Consider the following 20914-nt stretch of genomic DNA (forward strand, 5'->3'; position numbering starts at 1 on the left):
AGTACAGATGGGGTTTCACTGTGTTAGCCAGGATGGTCTCTATCTCCTGACCTCGTGATCCACCCGCCTCGGCCTCCCAAAGTGCTGGGATTACAGGCGTGAGCCACGTGAGCTATTTTAAACTCACCTGTAAAACCATATGGACCTGGTTTTGGGGTGTGCGTGTGTGCACATGCACATGCATAAGATTGACTACTGTTTCAATTTATTTACAATTCCAGGTTTTTTCCAGTTTTCGATTTCTTTTTGCAACAATACTGGTGTTTTTTTAAGAAATATATCCATTTTACATTAGGGAGGTAATTGATATACCAATCAAACCCAAAAATATCAGTGGCTTAACACAATGAAGTTTATGTCCCGCTCTTGACATTGTCCATTGTGGGCTGGGGAAGGAGCACTAGGAGCTCAGAGTCCTCCATTGGCGCTTCTGTATCCAGCATTCTTCCCTGCGGAGAGCATGGGGGTGCTGCGGGGTTAGCTTTTACAGGCTGGGCCTGGAGGTGGTGAACTTAACTGCCCCCCACATTTCATTAGCCAGAACTTAGGCGCCTGGCTGCAGATGAATCCATGGGAGAATGGGAAGTGTAACCGGGCTGTGTGCCCAGAAGGAAGGGAAATCATTTGGGAATACATGGCCCAGGTTTCATCTAGGTTTTCATATTTATTGTTGTCTGATTGTTCATAATAGTATTTTAAAAAATATCTTTATTTCCGTTTTTTCCCCAAGCTGTTATATATCTTTCTGGGGGTCCACTTATTAATTCATTTAAAGGACTAGTTTTGGGGTTTGTTCATCTTCACCATTTCATTAATGTCTGCATGTCTTTCTTATTTTTAGCCTTTTTTGGCTAAAAAAAAGCCAAATAATAATCATAAATGTACTTAAAGCTCTACATTTTCTTCCAAATACTGTTTTAGCTGTGTGCCACAAATTCTGATATTGTAGCATTTTCATTATCATTCAATTCTAAATATTTCTGAATTTCCTTTAGGATTTCAATTTTAATCAAAGACCTAGAGTGTTGAGACATTTTTGTTATTTATCTCTCACTTCATTGCGTCCTACTTGGAGAATATAATCTGTAAATTCCTTTGGATTGAATGAGGCTTCCTTTATGATCTAATACATGGCATATCTTTTACAAAGTTCCGCAGGCGTCAAAAAAGAATGTGGGTTCTCTATATTTTAGGTAGATTCACATACATGCAGTCAAGCTCACTGATAGCATTATACAGATCTTTGATATCTCTGCTTTTTTTTTGTCTGCTTTATTAATTTCTGGGAATGGTATTTTTAAATATTCACTTCATTAGCTGGGTGCAGTGGTGTGTGCCTATAGTCCTACCTACTCAGGAGGCTGAGGTGGGAGGATCACCTAAGCCCAGGAGTTCAAGACCAGCCTGGGTGATATAGTAAGACCCCGTCTCTTAAAAAAAAAAAAAGGAAAATTCACTTTAAGTTGGTTATATGTTTTTTTTTCTTGATGTATTTTGAAACTGTATACATCCTGGTGCATTTTCATTCTTGTTCTATTGTTTCTCTTATCCCTATATAACATCTTTCTCTATCCTCTATATTTTTGGTTTAAATTATATTTTGTCAGATATTAGGATTGCTATCCTAGCTTTTTAGGTTCATATTTGCCTGGTATATATTTCTAGTCCTTTATCTTCAATATTTATGTGTCTTTCTATTTTGACTGTCTCAAGTAGACAACATAGAGTCAGATCTTGTATTTTTAAGCCTAATCTGAGAATCCCTACATTTTAAACATTTTAACAGCTTTATTGAGATATAATTCACATACCACACAGTCCACCCATTTAAAATGTAAAATTCAGTATTTTTAGTATGTTTACAAAGTTGTGCAACCATCACCACTAGTTTTAGAATATTTTCATAATGCCAAAAGAAATTCTATATCCATTAAAAATCACTCCCTGTTTCTCCTGCCCTCCAGTCCTAGGCAACTACTACTCTAGTTTCTGATTTTATAAATTTGCCTATTCTGTATATTTCATATAAATGGAATCATATAATATGTGGTCTTTTGTGACTGTTTTCTTTGATTTAGCATAATGTTTTCAAGGTTCACCCATGTTGTAACATGAATCAAAACTGTATTCTTTTTACTGCTGAATAACATTCTACTTTATGGATATACCATAATTTATTCATCTATTCATCAATTGATGGACATTTGAGTTGTTTCCCCTTTATGGCTATTGTGAATAATGCTTCAGTGAACATTCATGTACAAGTTTTTGTATATGAAAGTCTCTATTTTTTGATTGGCAAGTTTAACCCATTTACATTTATTACACTAATCTTATATTGAGACTTGTTTTTGGTATTACTTTTTTAGTCTTTTTTTTTCCTCTTCACTTGTTTCCCTTGGACAAACAGAGTATTCCTGAGCAGTCAAAAAGTTATATATTCTATTTTGGTCTTATGGTGGGTGCCATGAAGACCAATTTTATACCTGTTTATTCCTATTGACGCTTATGCTTATCAGTGTCTACTTTTCCCCTAAACAAGCTAAATACTTTTTCACACTGCCATGTCTCTTTAGTATCTCTACTCCTACCCCTACAGTTTAGAGTACTTTGCCTTCAACTCTTTAAAGATATTACATTCTTCTCACTTCTAGCATCGCTATGAAAAATCTGATGTCAGCCTGACCCTTGTTTCTTTGTAGGTGGTCCGCTTCTCTCTGGTATCTTTTAGAGATTTTTTTTTCTCAGATTTCACTGTAATATGTCCATGTGTAGGTTTTTCCTTAACTCTTCTGTTTGGCACTCTGATTAATTTTAACCTAAAGTCTTTCATTTTTCATTATTATGGCATATTATCTCCATTATTTTTTCAAATAATAGCTCCTTCTCTACACTTTTATTTTTCTACCCTCCAGGACCCTTATCATCTGGGTTTTGGTACTTTATTTTTTCTCCACATCTTTCAGTGTTATATATATTTGAGATGGGGGTTTTGCTCTTACCCAGGCCAGAGTGCATTGGTGTGATTACAGCTTACTGCAGCCCTGACCTCCCAGGCTCAAACAATCCCCCCACCTCAGCCTCCCGAGTAGCTGGGACCACAGGCACACGACCACACCTGGCTAATTTTTAAATTTTTTGTAGAGACAGGGTCTCACTCTGTTGCCCAGGCTTGTTTTATATTTTATATATAGTTAACCTTTCCTGATTCTGGGAGAGTTCTACAGTATAGTCTTCTAACCTATTAACTGGCTCTTCAGCTTTTGTCTTATATGTATGATGTTCCTTATCAGCTGCTCTGCTTATGTGTTTTGGGGAACAATGAAAAGCCAAGTCCCAATCTATGTCAGAGCTGGTAAACGAATGAGCCCCTTTACCCCAGAACCTCTGTTCCTCACTCAGATTTATTGTCACTCCACTAGGCAAATTCCCTGGCTAGAGTATGACCTTAAAAATCCCTGGGGAAGCAGCACCCACCATCAGAGGGGGCCTCTCACGGCCTTGTAATCAGTAGTTTGGAGGGGAAAAGATGGAGCATTTATTTATTTATTTATTGAGATGGAGTTTCACTCTTGTTGCCCAGGCTGGAGTGTAGTGGCGCGATCTTGGCTCACTGCAACCTCCGCCTCCCAGGTTCAAGTGATTCTCCTGCCTCAGCCTCCTGAGTAGCTGGGATTACAGGTGCACACCACCACACCTGGCTAAGTTTTTTGTATTTTTAGTTGAGTCTGGGTTTTAGCATGTTGGCCAGGCTGGTCTTGAACTCCTGACTTCAGGTGAATCACCTGCCTAGGCCTCCCAAAGTACTGGGATTACAGGCGTGAGCCACTGCATCTGGCCAAGATGGAGCTTTTAAATGGTCAAAGGCACCTGGTAGTTATCATCTGCTTTTGTCAACACCTTAATGGCAAAGCCTTTGCTGTCCTTCAGTATTAACCCCTGCATCTGCACCAGTGGCTGGGCTGCCGCTGTGGCTGCAGTAAAGAGGCAGGTGAAGACGGCCCCAAGGCTCTGCTGAGGAAAGGCAGGACAGAGCTGGGGAAGATTTCATACAGCTCTCTTCCAATGCACCCATCTCCTGTCCTCCTCAGGCTGCAACCACCCACATTTCCCCCTGCAACCAAACCAGTTTTAGACACATTTAGCCTTCCAGGTTTTTCTTAAAGGGTTTAGTTCCTGGTGTCCACACTTGCTTCACAGTTTCTCCGGGGCAGGGAAGGAGCCAGCAGTTCATGTCGGCTTGCCAGGTGAGTGAAAACCAGGCTGCCCTCGGTGGGTGTTTATATCTTGCAGAACAGACGTCCTGCTGGTTCTAGCTCTGGCCCTATTGATCTTTGGACACAAGGGTTCTTGGGGAAATTTCTGACTACGGTTTTTGGGATTCAGCCTAAAAACCCCATCTTATTTCAACAGAAGATTGCTGAAACCTGCCTGTGATTTCACTTTCCCAGTTTCAGGCCTTGGGACAGACATGCAGAGGTGAGGGACAGTGACTGAGCCTCTCTCAGGCTTTGGGTGCAGGCTGAGCCAGCCCAGGCCCTCCAGCCACTCCTCACAGAATGGGTCTGCCACCTGCTCCTCACCCTGGGCCTTCGCCCTGCTCTTACAAGAAGCGTGACTAATAAGAAACCACCAAAAGCTCTTCCAAAGTACTTTTACCATTTTGCACTCCCACCAGCAATGTATGGGAGTTCTATCTGCTGCACATACTTTCCAGTACTTGGCATTTTCAGTTCAAAAACAATTTTTTTAGCCATTCTAATAGGTTTCTACTAGTATCTCATTTGTGGTTTTAATTTGCATTTCTCTAAAGACTGATGACATTGAACATCTTGTCATGTTTTTTTTTAACCATCTATATATCTACTTTTGCAAAATGTATGTTCAAATATTTAGTTCTTTAAAAAAAAATACAGGGTTTTCTTCCTGAGTGTAAGAGGTCTTTATTCCAGAAATTTGTGTTTTTCTCCCAGTTTGTGGTGCACCATTATATTTTCTTAAAAGTGTTTTTAGAAGAGAAGTTTTTAAGGTGAAGTCCAGTCCACTTTATTTTTCTTTTATTTTTATCTTACTGTCCTAGGAAATCTTTGTTTTAAAATCACAAATATTTCCTTATGTTTTCCTCTAGAATTGTTGTAATTTTAGCTCTGAAGTACAGGTCTATGATCCATTTTGAATTAATTATTGTGAGTGGTGTGAAGTAAAGATTGATTTAATTTTTCCCATACAACTGTCTGGTTGTTCCAGCACCATTCCTTGAAAAGACCACCTTGTCACTTATGTTGATGAGACAAGTGCTTACCACCTGGTTTCCCCTCCTTCCTCTTGTTTTTTAGCCCCTGAAGATTTTCCCTATGACCTTGTGAGTTCCCATATGCAATTAGAGGGGTAATTTATGTTATCCAGTATTTCTAGTGTTTTCTAACAAGATGGTGTTTTCAGGCCATTTAGTGCCAGTGTTGCTGGAGACAGAAGCCTCGCCCTTGTTTCCCTCCTCTAGGTCCTGGATGCACCTCCACAGGGAGGGGTGGGAGGAGACCTTGCCCGCTGCTGCCGTGTGCTGACTGTACCGCCATCCTTCCTCTGGGCTTCAGTCTCCTTTTTTATAAAGTGAGGGTGAGGTGGGAGATCAGCAGGACTTGTTTTCCAAGCCTTGGTCACTCCCCTGCTGATGGAAGCAGAGTATAACAAGAACAACAAAAAAGCCGGCCCAAACCAGCTAGGACCATGATGGTGATGAAAGCAACCTCTAGTTGCTCTTGTTGCTCATTATATGCTAATTATAATACATTTGCATAGGCCACTCACAAGTGCCACGATAGTTTATAAATGATGCCATAGCAACACCCTGAACGTTACCTTATATGGTTCCTGGAACTCCCCGCCCCTTTTCCAGAAAGTTCACAAATAACCCACCCCTTATTTAGCATATAATTAAGAGTGGGTATAAACTAGTCCTGCTCTGTCTATGGAGCAGCCATTTTGCTGTAGCTGTTGCTGTAATAAACTTGCTTTCTTTCACTGTTGGCTGCCTCCTAAGCAAAGCCAAAAACTTTCCTGAGTTGAGCCCCAATTTTGGGGTTCACCTGCAGATCAAGGGGTCGGACACCATGATTCCTGGGTTTCCTTCTTGCCCTAGTTTTCTTGGACACCGAGTCTATTCATAGGTAGTCTTCCCCTCTCCTGGGCCTTCCACTGGGTCAGCCTGAACAAGAAAGGATTCTCAGTAATAAGGGGAGACCCTGCTCCCATTTCCCAGAGGCCATGGGCTGCTGACCATCCCATGTCTCCCTGACAGGCTGATAAACCTGGGAGGTGAGTAATGGGATGCCGCCTACTCAGACACAGGTTACACACAGCAATGCCTCCTAACAAAACCCGCCCTGTAGGTTTTAGCTCTAGCTGCACCCTCTCTTCCTCCGAGGAGTCTTCCTAAAAACTGAGTCTTGGCTAGAGGAAAGAGCTACTCCGTGGATGGAAGAGACAGGAAGGTAGTTGGTAGGGGCTGCCTGCAGAGAGGGGGTGAGGCAGCAGCAGATGTGTCAGTGTTTGCCCTAGAGCATCCATGTGCCATCGGGCCACAGCTTTTTCCTTAGAAAGCCTTGGACCTCCCTATAGCCAAAATGACAACAGAAGGAAGCCTGAAGAGTCCAAAAACAGTTTATGGCTCAGTTCTCAGTTGATCGAGCACCTTTCCATCGTGCCTGGTTTGTTGGGGGCATCTTTGAGGGGTGAAGCCTTATCCTGCTCTCCTGGGGTTTCCATGGAGAGGGGCTTCCCCTTTTCTCCCTCCTCCCTAAGGTACATTTGATTCTGCAGCCCTGGACATTCGCTGGGACTGTTCCACCAGTGGGAGGCGTCCCGCTCACGAGCAGCTCATTTTTGCCCCTTTCAGTGTTGTGAGCCCCGGGGGTAGGGCCAGGACCTGCCCTTCAGAGACAGGTCTGTGTGCACAGTGCATGCGGCTGTTGACGTGCCCATGCAGACTGCTTGGCATACCCACGCAAGCACGCCTGAGCACACGGCCCACAAGGCAGGTCTAGGGTGGCAGGGGAGAGGCTTTGTTTCAGGCCCTTGCCTGAGCCGAGGTCTCCATTCCAGCCTTTACCAAGGTCTTGCCTTGGGGGCTGGAAGGTGCCTGCCTGCAAGGACAGAGGTGGAACTTTCTTTCCCTTGCCTTCCAATCCTTGTCTGTCCTTGTGCTCAGGAGGGGAGGAGGGGAGAGTGGATAGAGCCCCTGGGACCCGTGATAAACATCAAGGTCTTTAAATATCAAAGATACAAGCTTAAGAATATCACAAGTCATTTCGAATTCATTTCTAGAAGAACAAGTGTATAATTCAAAAAACATTTCTGAATGATACAAAGGATAAACATTAAAGCTTGAAAGATTCAGATTAAAAAAGCTTATATTACAGAGGAAGCATAAGCATTTCTAAGTGCAACATCTCACTAAATGCTCAAGGCCTGAGCTCTGCTCTGGGCTGGGAGAAAAAGGTAGACCTTCTGGAGTCCTCAGCTGCTCCTGGAAAGGGTTCCAGTGAACCCAGAAAAGACAGCCCAGTGTCGTGGGCCCAGCGCAGGGGTTAGGACGAGACAGCCCAGAGCAGTGGGCCCACAGCAGGGGTTCTCTCTGTCCCTCACAGGCACCCTCAGGGGCATGGGGAAACTTAGCACCCCAGAGGGGCTACTGTCTTGGGCCCCTTGATACTGGCAAGGATTTCTAAGGCCTGTGGCTCAGGAAAGAAGCCCGAAATGCACCAAATGGCACTGTGGCTGGGCTCAGTGGGGATGTCTGCCCCCAGGAGGCCACAGGGCTCTGGCTTTCAGGGCATCACTGAAGGGTCCCTAGGGGTGAGCACTCTGTCATTAAGTCTCTCAGCCTGCACCATTCTCATCTTCCTCAGATCCCCCTCAGTGATTTCTTCCCCGTCACCCTCTTAACTCCCTCCTCACTCCACACTTGCTTCTTCCTGCCCCCTCCCTCCTTACTTGTTCCCCTCCCCTCTCCCACTCCTTACTTGTTCCCCTCCCCCCTCTTGCTTGTTCCCCTCCTCCCTCCCTTCCTTCCTTACTTGTTCCCCTCCCCCTGCCTCCTTGTTTATTCCTCCTACTCTTCCTCTCTCCTTCTCCCTCCTCCATCTTCTTTCTTACCCCCTCCCCTTCCCTCTCACTTGTTTCTTCCTCTCTCTCCTTGCTCCTCCTCTCATTTCTCCCTTTGTCTCTTCTTCCCTGTCTTTGCCCTTTCTCTCTGCCTCTTCACTGTTCTCTTCTTGCTGTCTTTTCCACCTACGCCATAGACTGAGCCTCCCCGACCCAGGAAGGGTATAGAGGCCCAGTTCAGTCCCATCTGGGCGTCCTGGGGGTTACTGGGTCACCTATCCTGGAGCTACCCCTTGGAGGTAGCTTCCTTCCTTGAGTGTGGGAGGGCCTCAGCTGACTTAACTGGCCGCAGAGGAAGTTCTGCATTGGGGGAACCGAGTTTCCAAGGACTTGACCTGGGACAAGTCTGTTGGGGGCCTCTAGCCTCACAGAAGACAGAATGAGCTGGGTCTGTCCTTCCCCAGAGCCTCACCCCAAGCTGGAGGCCCACTGGTTTATTATAGAGGCTTGGAGGACAGGGTGGGAGACAGGGGAGGTAGGGCTGGGCTGGCAGGAATCCCCAGCACCCCGGGCCGGGGCCTGGCTCACTTGGCTGCCGCCAGGATGGCGCTACTTCTTGGAGGCCTGCTTCTTCCAGCTGGTTATCTTGCTGTCCCCCCTGAGAGGATGTAGCTCCACTTCAGGCTCTCTTGCCCTAAAGATCAAAATAGAGGGCTGGGCGGGGGAAGGGCTGTTCTTCACAGTGCCCAGAGCCCAGGCCCGGTTGGGCCAGGACGGGCAAGGCCCTCTCCCTTGCACAGGTGAGGCTGTTGGGTGCTGCTCCAACCAGAGGGTCCTGGTGGCATCTGTGACCCTTCTACATGCTCCTAATTTTGCTTTTCTATCTTCATGAGAAATATGTGATTTCCACGCCATGCCGAATGTGTGATTCATTTCATGTTACCAGCACCAGCAAGTCAGTGGCTTTTAACAGGTACAGCAAGTTTCTTGCAAGGAGACAGCGGGGCAGTCTCCACCCTTCTCAGACTAAAGGGTCTGGGCTGTGGGGTTTTGCTGCGAAGGCTACAAAAGGCCTCCATCTCTACCACCCAGACCACTGCGAGCAGCTCCAGGGCAGCCTGCATGCCCGCCCAATATTGTGTTGATTACATGGGCTAGATGTCAGGGATGGTTGGACATGACCCAGGCCTGGGGGGAGTGACTTGCCCAAGGCCAAATAGCTCCGAGGTGGCCTGCTGTGAGCCACGCCCATTCTGGCAGCTGGTGTGGTCACCTACTTCTCAGCCTCCAGAGATAACTCCTTCTCCACATAGTCTTCCAGGGCCAATGAGGAGCTGCTTCCTTGGATATCTTCTGACTCGGATTTCTTGGCTGATTCAGAATCCTCCAGGCTCAGGACACAGTTGGGAACACTGCAGGGGAGGCAGGGTCGGGGGCAGTGCTCAGGGCCCAGGGTGCACTGCACGCTGTCCCATCAGTGTTCTGGGAGGCTAGACAGACAAAGACACAAGTGCTTCTCCTCCTGAGGGCGGCGAAGGGAGAATCTGACCTCCTCGGGGACTGAGTGACACGCTGGAGGTTGGCTTCCCTGGCTTCTATTTTGGGCTGGATTGGCCCTAACCCAAATGCTGCTTGCTACACTCGTACCCCCAACACTGACCATAGCAAATGCCTGTGGTGGGGCGGGAGGGCTCCGAAAGTGACCACAGGAGAGATGACAGGGGGCAAAGGAAATGTGTCATCATGTGTGGTATTGTGGGCTGAACACATGTCCCCCAAATACATATGTAGAAGTCCTAAACCCCGAGACCCCAGAATGTGGCCTTATTTGGAAATAGGGTCGTTGCAGACATCATTAGTTAAGATGAGGCCATACTGGAGGAGGGTGGGTCCAATCCAACATAACTGGTGTTCCTCTACAAAGGGGAAATTTGGGAGAATGCCATGTGAGGATTGCAGTTCTGTAGCCACAGGCCAAGGAGTTACCAGGAACGGGGAGCAAGGCCTGGGACTGAGCCTCCCTAGCAGCTTCTGGGAGAGCATGGCCCTGCCCACAACTTGGTCCAAGCTTCTGGCATCCAGAACTGCAAGAGGATGATTTTCTGTTGTTCAGCCACTCAGTTTGGGTCACCTTTGTGTCTTAGGCTGTTCGAGCAGCTATTACAAAATACCATAGGCTGGGTGGCTGTGAAACAACAGAGGTTCCTCTGCATTCTGGAGGCTGGGAAGCCCGTCATCAAGGAAGCGGCAGATTCAGTGCCTGGTGAGGACCCGCTGCGTCATAGATGGCCGTGTTCTCATAACTTCACACAGGGAAAGGGGCGAGGGTCCTTCTGGGGCCTTTTATAAGGGCATAATCCCATTCATGAGGGCTCCATCCCATGAATCACCTCCCCAAGGTTCTGCCTCCTAAACCATTGCCTTGGAGGTGAGGATTTCAACACATGAACTTTGGGGGGACACAGACTTTCAGACCACAGCCCCTTGTTACAGCAGCTCCAGCAAACACACACGTGGCTATTCCTCACCTTTGTGCCACACCTCACAGCTTTAAAGCCATTCATTGTCAGTGTTTCTGAGTTACAGGATGTTTCTGAGATTCACAGCAGCCCTGGGAAGCAGGCAACTCTGGGACATTTGTCCCACTTTCCTGACAAGGGCCCCGAAGTCCAGAGAGGTGAGTGGGCTTATTCACGGGCACATAGTAAGTCAATGGCAGAGACAGGACTGGCCCATGTATGCACTGTCTAGTCACTTGGTCATATTTACTGAGCCTCTACTACGCGCCTGGCCCTGAGGAGTTTACAACCTGGTGGGGGTCATGGGTAGCAGTATCTGGTGCTGAAGGAGGGGGCATCGCTTGGGGAGGGGGCTTGAGGCAGCTCTGGGAGTATGTGGCTAAGTCTGGGTTGGGGACAGGAAGTGGGTGTGGAGGGACTGTCCAGGCAGGGGCCATCCTACAAGGCTTAGAGCAAGAAACAGTGTTTATGGGCTGTCTAAATCTGTGTTTTTTTTTATAGATCAAGCAAGGGAATCACAGGTGACTTGCTTAAGGCCAGGGCCTTTCAGAGACAAGAGGAGACACAGCCTACCCCATCATTTCAAGGGCCCTAGAAAAACTAAACACCAAGAAATGCCAAGACAGGGCCTCAGAATCTGGGTGTATGCACAATGTTTACATTTGGCAAATTAACGCCTCTTTGCAGCCCCTTACCTCCAACCCGGCCTCACAAGGAGCACTCACACAAAACTAAGCTGACCCTTTAAACGCCTCTCTTAGAGGCCTGCCTGAGGCCCTTTGAGAAGGGGCGGACTGTGGAAGTGTCTGGGCCTATGGTCCAGTCCCTGCCATTCTCAGGGGGCGGGGTGGGGGGCAGGAGGCGCACGGTAGGCTGATGGGCTCCTCCAGGGCTCCCCTAGAGCCCCAGCCCAGGGTGGATGGGCAGGAGGTCCCGGCAACTCTGTTTGGTGTTGGGTGCTTGGGGAGTGCAGGCGAAAAGGCTCAGAAAGAAGCATGGTCCCCCTCACCTGGACATTTCATTCATTCTTTCTTTCATTCATTCCCAAAGCACCTCCTCCCTGAGCTCAGCTCTAGGACTAAGTACCTATAGAAGGCCCTGAGTTCAGAGCCAGCCCCTCAGTCCCAGCAGTAGGGAAATGTCCCCACCCTGGGCACTGGCCTCCTCCCTGTTCTCCCTATCTCCAGCCTCACCCTCTTCCATCCAGTGCTCCCACCCCACGTCCCACCAGAGGGCTGGTCCTCCTTGATCTGGCCTTGTCTCTCCCACTTAAAGCCAGTCTGTGGTTCCCTGATGCTTGCAGAGGTAAGCTCCAGCCCCCCGGCATGAAGCCTCGTTCAGGGTCTGTCAGAATCTGGCCCAAACTACCAGCATGTTTTTCTAACAGCCTGTCTTGGCAGCTCCCCTAAATCCATAGCCCTCCTGCTCACAGGTTCCTACGGTGCACTGAGCCCTTGCCTGCCCTAGCCCCTCCTGAGTGCCTTTTCCCTCTTCCCCTTTGCTGGGCCTTCTTCTTATCCTTCAAGGCCAGCCTCCCAGGTCCCCTCCTCTGCCAAGCCCTCTGAGCTCTAGCAGAAGGTGAGATTTCCTCCACCGTCCCCTCTGCCTCCGTGCTTATTATGGTGCACTGCTCACAGCTCTATGAATCTGCCCTGCAAGTGCCTCGGCAGGATTTGGTCTCAGCGCCTTGGCACCTCCTGTGTCTGGCTCTTAGCCAGGCATGAGTGAGTGAATGAACGAATGAACCAAATGATAGGGACATCAGAGGACGATGAACGACTAGGCCAGCAGAGCCACACAGCTGTCCTGCTGGGGTGACAGGAACACTCGTGTCCCTGCTGACAGTGGGCCAGGTGCTTCTCTAGAAGACTAATCTAGAGGTTGATTCTGAGACCATCCTTGGTCAGGGATAAGCAAAAAAGACCATCTGGGGCTTTGCAACAGGCCAGTCCCTCCAGGAATTTCAAAGCCTTTATACTCACCATAGTGAAAAGGAAAGTATCCACAAGAACAGGCCCTTGTCAGGTGTGGAGCCCACCTCTCCATGGCATTGCGGCTAGCCCACTGTTTCTGAGCCCCTGGTCTACTTCAGGAAGGTAATTTCTCTCTACTCAGCGCCCCCTCAGGCCCCAGTCCAGAAAAGAGGCAGTTTTAACACCATCCTCATCCATCGTTACTGTCTGCTCCTGTGACAAGCTCATGATACCCTGCTTAGCCCCAACCCAGTCCCTGCCAGGTTCATGAGTCTAAAGCCCAACTCTGATCAAGCCTCTCTCAGCTCAAGAACCTTCAATAGCTCCCCATTGCCTGTAGGATCAAGTCAGGAAAGCCTACATCTGCATGCCCTTCCCCTGCCTGTCCAAGGGGCTTCCTTGGGCTGAGTGGGGTGTGGGGTTTCTGGCATGAGCAGCCGGTAAGGGTGGATTGCTGTTCCTCAGAGCAGCATCGTAGAGGGAGGGCCTGGCGGTGGCTGGCTTCTTGCTGAGCACAGGGCCCGCTCTCCACAGCTCCATCCTTGGAGGGGTCTTGGTGTATGCAGCAGACGAGGGTGTGGGCCCCCTGCACTGCTGATCCAACTAGAGACCCGGTCTTCTCACCCTGTGCCCTGCCCACTCCTCCTGCCTCCACCTAGTCTCTTCCTGCCTCTTCTGAGGTGGGCAAGGGGCAGGGTTGCTACCAAGTGGGGCAGCTGTAAAGAGCTTCCCCTCCCATCTGGATAACATGTTACAGGATACAAAGCCTCTTGAGGCTCACACTGGTGTTTCTGTAGCGCTCTGTCTTTATCAGGTCTCATTCCAGTTGGTAGTGTGGTCTGCGTTTCACAGAGCCCTTGACAGTTTATACGGTGCTTTGTCCCTTCTAGAGTGTCTTATGGTTTACAAAGTGCTTTGAAGGGTAGGAGGCGCATTACAGTTTAGAGAGCACTTTACGGGGCTCACAGTAGCTTACGGAGTGCTCTGCTGTTCTGGAGAGCAGGCCCGTGAGGGCGCACAGCAGTGTAGAAGATGCTTTCTGGTTTACGGGGCACATTGCTGCTCCCAAAGCCCTTTGTGATTTTGGGGACATGTGGCAATTTACAAAGGATTTTGTCTTTTACAGAATTCATGACAGTTTGCAAAGTACTCTGTGGCTTACTGGGTGCACTAAAGTTCACACAGGGCTTTGCAGTTCACAGGGCACATGACAGTTTAAGGAACACTTTGTCATCACAGGTGCGGTCATCTCTGACAGCTTCTGATCCTCTCAACTCACTCCTCTGAGAATGGTCCAGAAAGAACTACGCCCCCATCCCACAAGGAGGGGACTGAGGCCCAGCAAGGGCAAGGCCAGGTTTGTGGCATCGCCTGGGCACACTGTCCCTCCAGGGCACCTCCCTAGCCTGGCTGGGCCTCCACTTTCCCTTCTCTAATATGGGCACTCAGGGCCCGGGGTCATCTTTTCTGCAGGAAGCTCACCCACCAGACTCCCACATTGCCTAGCAGCTGGGGTTGGAGCCCAAGGCTTCACTCTCCTCTCCCCACCACCCCATGCCAGGCCCACGGGCAGCAGCACAAAGGGGCACCGCCAGGCGCCTCCACCCCAGACACTTGTAAGGGCTCCAGGACAACAGGTCTGGCACATTCCCATCCTGGGGACCTAACTGGCTAGCAGGCGAGGCAGACAGTTGGCCAGTTAGCTCCAGTCCTAGGTAGATAGAGACCGGCCTTTGCAAGAGGTCCCAGCAGGAGGATGTGACAATGGAGGGACAAAGCAGAGGCTCCTGGCCCTCGCTGGTCTTGCATGCTCCAGGACATCTTCCAAAGTGAGTCGGAGCCGTCGTCCTGACAAAGCTGCCTGGCCACGCTCCTCAAAGCCTCTCCCAGCTCTGGCCACACTCAGGGAGGGGACAGCTGCCCTGGCTGGGGGTCAGGCCGCCCCCACCTCTTCACCTACCCCCACCTCTTCACCTACCCACTCTGCATCCTGGGTGCTGGCAGGCTGAGCTAAGAGGGCCAACTGCCCTCCCTGCCTGGTGGGCCCTTCATGCCCCTGTCACAACTGTCACAAGTCCAGTCCTGGTCTCTTGTGTACCTCGTCCCCACTACTGTATGAGTGCAGCGGGGCAGCACCTCTGCTCACTGGCACAGATAGGGGCCTACAAATAGTGACTAGTGTGTGACCCCCCCACCCCCTGCTGGCTGCCCCTGAGGGTGATGAGGGAGGCAGGGGGAGAGCAGTGACTGTCGTGTGCAGGTGGACACGGTGCAGATTCACGAACTCTGCATGTGTTCTGGGCTGTCCTTCCCAGCCTGGCTACTGCTGGCCGCTCAAAAGCTTTTCTGGCAGCTCCAGCCTCCTGAGCCCTACCAGGTGTCAGAGCTCCCTCGGTCCCCTCCATCTGGGGGCCTGGAAGCTTTAGGGAGTGAGGATGAGCCCTTGGCCTCTCCAGTCCCTATTGTGCTGGTGCCCAGATGGGAAGAGTCTGGCAAGGACAGGGGCTGAGCCAGATGTGACCCAGCGCCCTGCACAGGGCTGCCCTGGGGAGGGGATCACTATCTGCCACATAAGAAAGGAGAAAAGGCACAGGCCGAGTGGGGGACAGGGAGGCTCCAAGCCTCACACAGCTCTGGTCTCCGATCAGTCCTGGCCCCCAGCTGGGCTGTGTTTCCTGAGCTCGGAGCCTTCTGTGGCCTTATCTTGCTGCAGCCACTGGGCCCGCCACTCCCAGAGGCCCTGCAGCCTCCCCCAGTTGTGTTTGGCCTGGCAGGCCCTCTCCCTTCTGCTCTGTTTGTCAGAAGGCAATCTACCTGCCAGGTGACAGCTTGCCCCAGCCCCTGCTGGAGCTCATGAGGTCCCCGTGGGGACCCCTTCTTCCCCAGCACCCATGGCCCAGCTCCTTTGTGGGTTCCTTTTCCTGCTCCTGGCCCTTGCCTCTCCATGGTGGCTTCACAGATGCCAGGCCCACATTGAGAACTCTTTCTGTGGCCAGCTCCTCTGAGGAAAGAGAAGGCTGAAGTGCCCCCAGCCTGGTGGCCACCCCAGCCTGACTGGACCCGGCTTCCAGCCCAGCTTCCCTGCACTTGCTCTGTCCACCTATTGCTTTTCTTTCCACCTCCTCACCTCCACAGAAGGATTTCCTGGACTCCTCCCCCTACACTTGTGCAAAGCCAAGTCTACTCTGGGTAAGGAAGACATGATTCCCACCAAGCAACAGTGAGGGCCTCCCTTTCCTAGCACTCTAGATGCAAAGCTGTTGGCCCACATCCGTCAGTAAACGGAGGACATAGAAAGCAATGTCAGCTCCGGGCACTGCAGACTCCCTTGCTCTAGGCACAGATATTTCTGATTTCACAGACTGTTTCCAGCATCATGGTGCCTCACGTTGCCCCTTCCATGGCCTCTAGCTATCAGCCTTCCAAATGTAAAGGTGAACATTCATTCTCTCCCCCAAACAATCCCTTAGCAACTGAGCCTGCTGACACCTTGATTCAGCCATCTCTTCTCCCTCGAGGGCACAACTGATCAGCAAGCCTTCTATGTATTCATCCTGGTTGCATATTTAGAAAATAAATAGACAGGCCAATCACAGAGGTCTGCCCTTTAGGCTGCTGCTGAACCTCACTCACTGGGGTGTGGCTGCAGAAGCTACTATCTGAACCACACGCATCCACCTTGCCCGTGAGGACATTGTGAGATTTCACCCAGCGTCTTCTGGAATCCAGGTGATGCAGGCCGACAGCACATCTTGTACTACTAAACCAGTCACCCTGCTGGAAGAGGAACTGGGGTGGATGGAGTACTTTTCAAACATGTCCACAAATTCTTCAACACTCTTTCCCCATCAAGAGGTGGTGTCTAATTCCCCTTGACCTTGAATATGGGCTGGCCCTAGGGACTTCAGTGCAGTGGAATGTGTGATGCTGCATGACTTATGAGGCTAAGGCATGAAAGGCAAGACAGCTTCTTGCTGGCCCTTTCCTGGGAAACTCCCTCTTGGAACCCAGCCACTAAGGCTGAGGAAGCCCAGGCCACTTGGAGAGGCTACATGTGAGTGGTCTGGCTGACAGCCCACACTGACCACCCGGCATGGGACTGTGCAAGCCTTGGAGATGACTTAGCCCCAGACAACTTCTGACTGCAACTGCATGACAGACCTTCTCACTCCCACCAAACAAGTACCACTTAGCTGAGCCCAGCTGGCACCAGGACCATGACAGAGAAGAATAATAATAAACGATTATGTTGTTTTATCCTACAAAGCTTGGGTGGTTTGTTTCACAGATACGGATTATAGGAACAACTGCTATGGCAATGCTTTCAATTAAAGATTCCATTTCCTTTTTTCACCTAAGTGCTCTTAAACCATCAACCCACTTGGCTATTCTAGGATTAGGAGGAGTCCTACTGGTTAATAGTTTCACGAATCTGCTTCTTTCCATTTTCAAGAACCTAGACTATCTTGTGTGCATGTTTCTAGTTTGTATGTATGTGTGTATGTTTCTATCTAGTTTGTGTGTGTCTGGTTTGTGTATATGTGTGTATAGTGTACGCACGTGTATGTGTGTCTAGTTTGTGTATACTTCTGTGTGTCTAGTTTGTGTGTGTTTGTGCATCTAGTATGCGCAGGAATCTAACGTGTGTACATGTGTGTCTAGTTTACATATGTGTTTGTAGTTTGTATGTATACATATAGTTTGTATATGTGTGTATCTGGTTTGTGTGTATGTGTGTGTGTCTAGTTTTCTGATTCTTTCCTCACCATTCCTGAACAATTGTTAAAGACTGTTGTAAGCATACCACTAAGTTCTTTCAGAATCCTTGGATATAACACATTAGGAGACCAGAGCTCATTTTAATGATAATAATATCACTAACAAGGGTAGGCAGTAATCTCAGTAAATGTGAGCTATGTGCCAGCATTTCCCATGTGCTGACTCCTCTAATCCCCATAACCCAATACAGTGAGTCTCACTACAGACAAAGAAGCTGGCACACAGAGAGGGTGAGTGTTTTGCACAGGTCACGCAGCTACGAAAGGTGGCCGGACTCCTTAAACTGTCATTTCCTACTAAAGAGCATCTTCCCTTTGAGGACATCTAGAGCCAAATAAGAGCTATGTCTCTTTGTAACTACTTTCTGGCATCCTCCACTGTGATTGTCTGAACGTCTATGGCCCCCAAATTGATATGCTGAAGGTGATGATGTCGGGAGGCAGAGCCTTTGGGAGGTAAGGCAGTCATGAGGGTGGGACCCTCATGAATGGGATTGGTGTCCTTATACAACAGGCCCCAGAGAGACCCTCGTCCTTTCTGCCATGCAAGGACACAGCAAGAAGACGCCATCTATGAACCAGGAAGCAGCCCTCGCCAGACACCAAATCCACTGGTGCCTTGGTCTTGGACTTACCAGCCTCCAGACAGTGGGAAATAAATGTTCAACAGGCAAGACATTCACTCCCTGTGCACCATAGCAGGCTAGCCTTCTTCTGAATGTTTCTGAAAATGCCCTTGCTGGTCCTCTTTGGCATCTTCCTGCAGCCTCATCTTCAGCCTGGGCCCTTCCCAACAGTGTCCCCGTCCTGTCCTGCCCTTGGTGCCTCTGTCTTTCTCCCTGGGATTGTTGGTGACTGGTCTTCAAGGACCACCAAGCCCTCTCCCTCTTGAAGTCTCAGGCAGTGGGGTCTCAGTGACTTTTCTGTCTGCACCTTTCAGCATCTGCCCCTCCTTACCATCCACAGGCTCCTCCTGGGCCTGCCTTCCCCGCTGAGTGCTCTGAGTTGCGGAGGTCACTTGGCATGACCTCCTCAGTTCCTCCAGAAGTGGGTTCCCCCACTTGGACAAGGCCCAGACTCAGCTTACTGCAGTGAGAAGGGCATAAGGACTCCTAGAAAACTGAGGGTCCTGTGTGGGAGTAGGGGGTGCCCAGACTCGGTGCTGTGGGGGTACAGTCACAGAGTTTAGGGCTGCATGCCCCAGGTCTGCGTATAAATAACACTTTCCACATGCCCCATCATTTGCTTCACAGTTCACAAAGCTCTTTAACAAACACACTTTCATGAGACCCTCACAGCCTCTCAAGGTGGGCATTATTTCCTCATTTTGAAGGTGAGGAAACAGAGGATTAGGGAGGTAAACCGATTCACCACAGTCACCCAGCCAGTAGAGTGGAGCAGGGGCTCCAACCTCATCCTGCAAGTGTCTCACTGCACCGTGCTGCCCAGGCATTCTCAAATCTGCTCATGTTCCCCTAAAGCAGTCTTCAGGTGCTTCATGCAGCGCAGGCTCCTTCCTGGACTAGAATGTATTCTTCTTGAGCCACTCAAAGCTAGGTCTCTCGGCTCAAGAAGATCATTTCACGAGAGCTGGGCCCAGGAGGTGCTCAACAAGTTGGCATCACCTAGTTGAAAAGCCCAAGCTCAGAAGACCAGAAGACTTAAGCCAGCACTTCCTGCTACAGGGGCCTGGGATCACTTCATGAATGGCCTTTGTCTGTGTGGGGAGGCTGAGGTAGGAGGATCACTTGAGCCCAGCCATTCAAGGATGCAGTGAGCTATGATTGCATCACTGTACTCCAGCCTGGCCAACAGAGTGAGACCCTCTCTCAAAACAAAAAAAACAACAACAAAGCAGAAGCAGGGCCCAGCTTGCACATGAGGTGGTGGTAGGGTGTGGTGGGTCAGAGAGGGGGTGTAGCCAGAGCTCCTGCCCACCAAACCTGTCTAGATTATTCCAACAGAAACAGGGACTGTGCAAGCATTCCCATGTCCTCTTTCCCCAAGAGGGCCCTTTTTCCAAACTTGTGTCCCAAAGAAACCCACAACATGGCCTTGCTCACACACCCCCTCCCACTCTGCACCCACTCCCATCCCTCCCCTGCCCACCTGTGAAGTCCTCCTGCCGCAGTTTTTGCCATGTGTGCCACAGGTGGAGGCTTCCCACCTCCAGCCCCCCTCCCCGCTCCATCCCTTCAGCCTCGCCTGCTCCCCTCAGTTCCCCTTTCACAGCCCAAGTCTCCTTTCTGCCCTCCATACCTCCCCAGGCCCATCCGTCATCCTGCGTGTTTCCTGTTTTACCTGAATTTGTAGTCATCCGGCAGGAAGTAGCCCATCTTGCAATCCTGTTGAGACCGGAAGATCTGTTTCAGCAGATTCTGCTTGCTGAGGCCATATCCATTCAAAACACGGCCCCCAAAAATGAGCTTCCCCCCGGCAAACATCTGTTGACAGGAAGGAAACGAGGAGAGATCCTCAGCACATCAGCACAGCAGTGTCCACCGATAAGACAGGCAAGTTTGGAATTTCACTAGGACAGTGCCACAGGCCTCTCAGAGCTTGTGCCATGAGGCAGGCCTTGGGTGGCTGGAGAAGGAGTGCTGCCCTCCCTGCGTTGCCCAGGGAGGTATGGCTGAGTCCAGCCCCTGCCCAGGCTGGGATGGTGGGGTTGCCCTATGATCTGGGGGCCTAGGCAGGGGTTTGGCTCAGCCATACCTCCCTGGGCAACTTGGGGAGGGCAGCACTCCTTCCCTTCTGCCTGCTTGGCCACCCAGCTTAAATACACTTCACATACAGCCCCACAAAGCCCTGGGGCCAGAAAGGTGTTCCCCTGCTGTGTATGTACGTTTCAGCTCATCCCATGGAATGGGAACCCCTTGAGGGCAGGGCTCCCACCCCCACAGGTCAGTCCCCAACAGGTAGACACCTATCCAAATATTTCTGTGCAAAAATAATTCATGACAGCATTGTTATGGCAAAAAATATAAATAACTTAAATGTCAACAAAAACAGCACAAATAGATAAAATGACAGACTCTTCAGTTTGGGAGGTCAAAGTGGGCGGATCACAAGGTTAGGAGTTCAAGACCAGCCTGGCCAATATGGTGAAACCCCAGTCCTACTAAAAATACAAAAATTAGCCAGGCATGATGGCGGGCACCTGTAGTCCCAGCTACTTGGGAGGCTGAGGCAGGATAATCACTTGAACCCGAGAGGCAGAGGTTGCAGTGAGCCGAGATTATACCACTGCACTCCAGCCTGGCTGAGAGAGTGAGACTCTGTCTCAAAAAAAAAAAAAAAAAAAAAAAAAGACAGTCTCTTACACAGTAGTTAAAAATCAGGTGTTACAAACTATATAAGGACATGGGGAAATGCTCATGGTATTTTAATTTAAAAAGAAGAATTGCAAAGAATATATGCAGAAAAGGACTGCAAAGGTCAGACACCAAAATGTTAGCATGCGGTGGCCCTTGCAGGTGCCAGGTACATATCTGTGGGACGAGCAAATGAGACTCTCTGGGTGATCTGACGATGTCATTAT

The 20914-nt window shown here is 49.7% G+C and overlaps 1 protein-coding gene across 3 annotated transcripts in view; it reads right to left on the reverse strand.

Annotated features, from left to right (window-relative positions):
- Window positions 1-7298: 7298 nt before the first annotated feature.
- C2H3orf20 (chromosome 2 C3orf20 homolog) overlaps window positions 7299-20914 on the reverse strand; it is a 106278-nt gene continuing 92662 nt past the window's right edge. The window contains exons 15-17 of one of the 3 annotated variants that reach the window (XM_054482249.1): window positions 19675-19817; window positions 9381-9515; window positions 7299-8797 (exon numbers count right to left, since the gene is read on the reverse strand). In XM_054482249.1, the coding sequence (XP_054338224.1) occupies window positions 8713-8797; window positions 9381-9515; window positions 19675-19817 (363 nt within the window). In that variant the 3' untranslated portion in view covers window positions 7299-8712. The remainder of the gene's footprint in view (window positions 8798-9380; window positions 9516-19674; window positions 19818-20914) is intronic. The other 2 variants (XM_054482250.1, XM_063662666.1) reach the window with 2 other exon arrangements.

This window comes from Pongo pygmaeus, chromosome 2, assembly GCF_028885625.2.
Source record: "Pongo pygmaeus isolate AG05252 chromosome 2, NHGRI_mPonPyg2-v2.0_pri, whole genome shotgun sequence".
Classification (NCBI taxonomy): domain Eukaryota; kingdom Metazoa; phylum Chordata; class Mammalia; order Primates; family Hominidae; genus Pongo; species Pongo pygmaeus.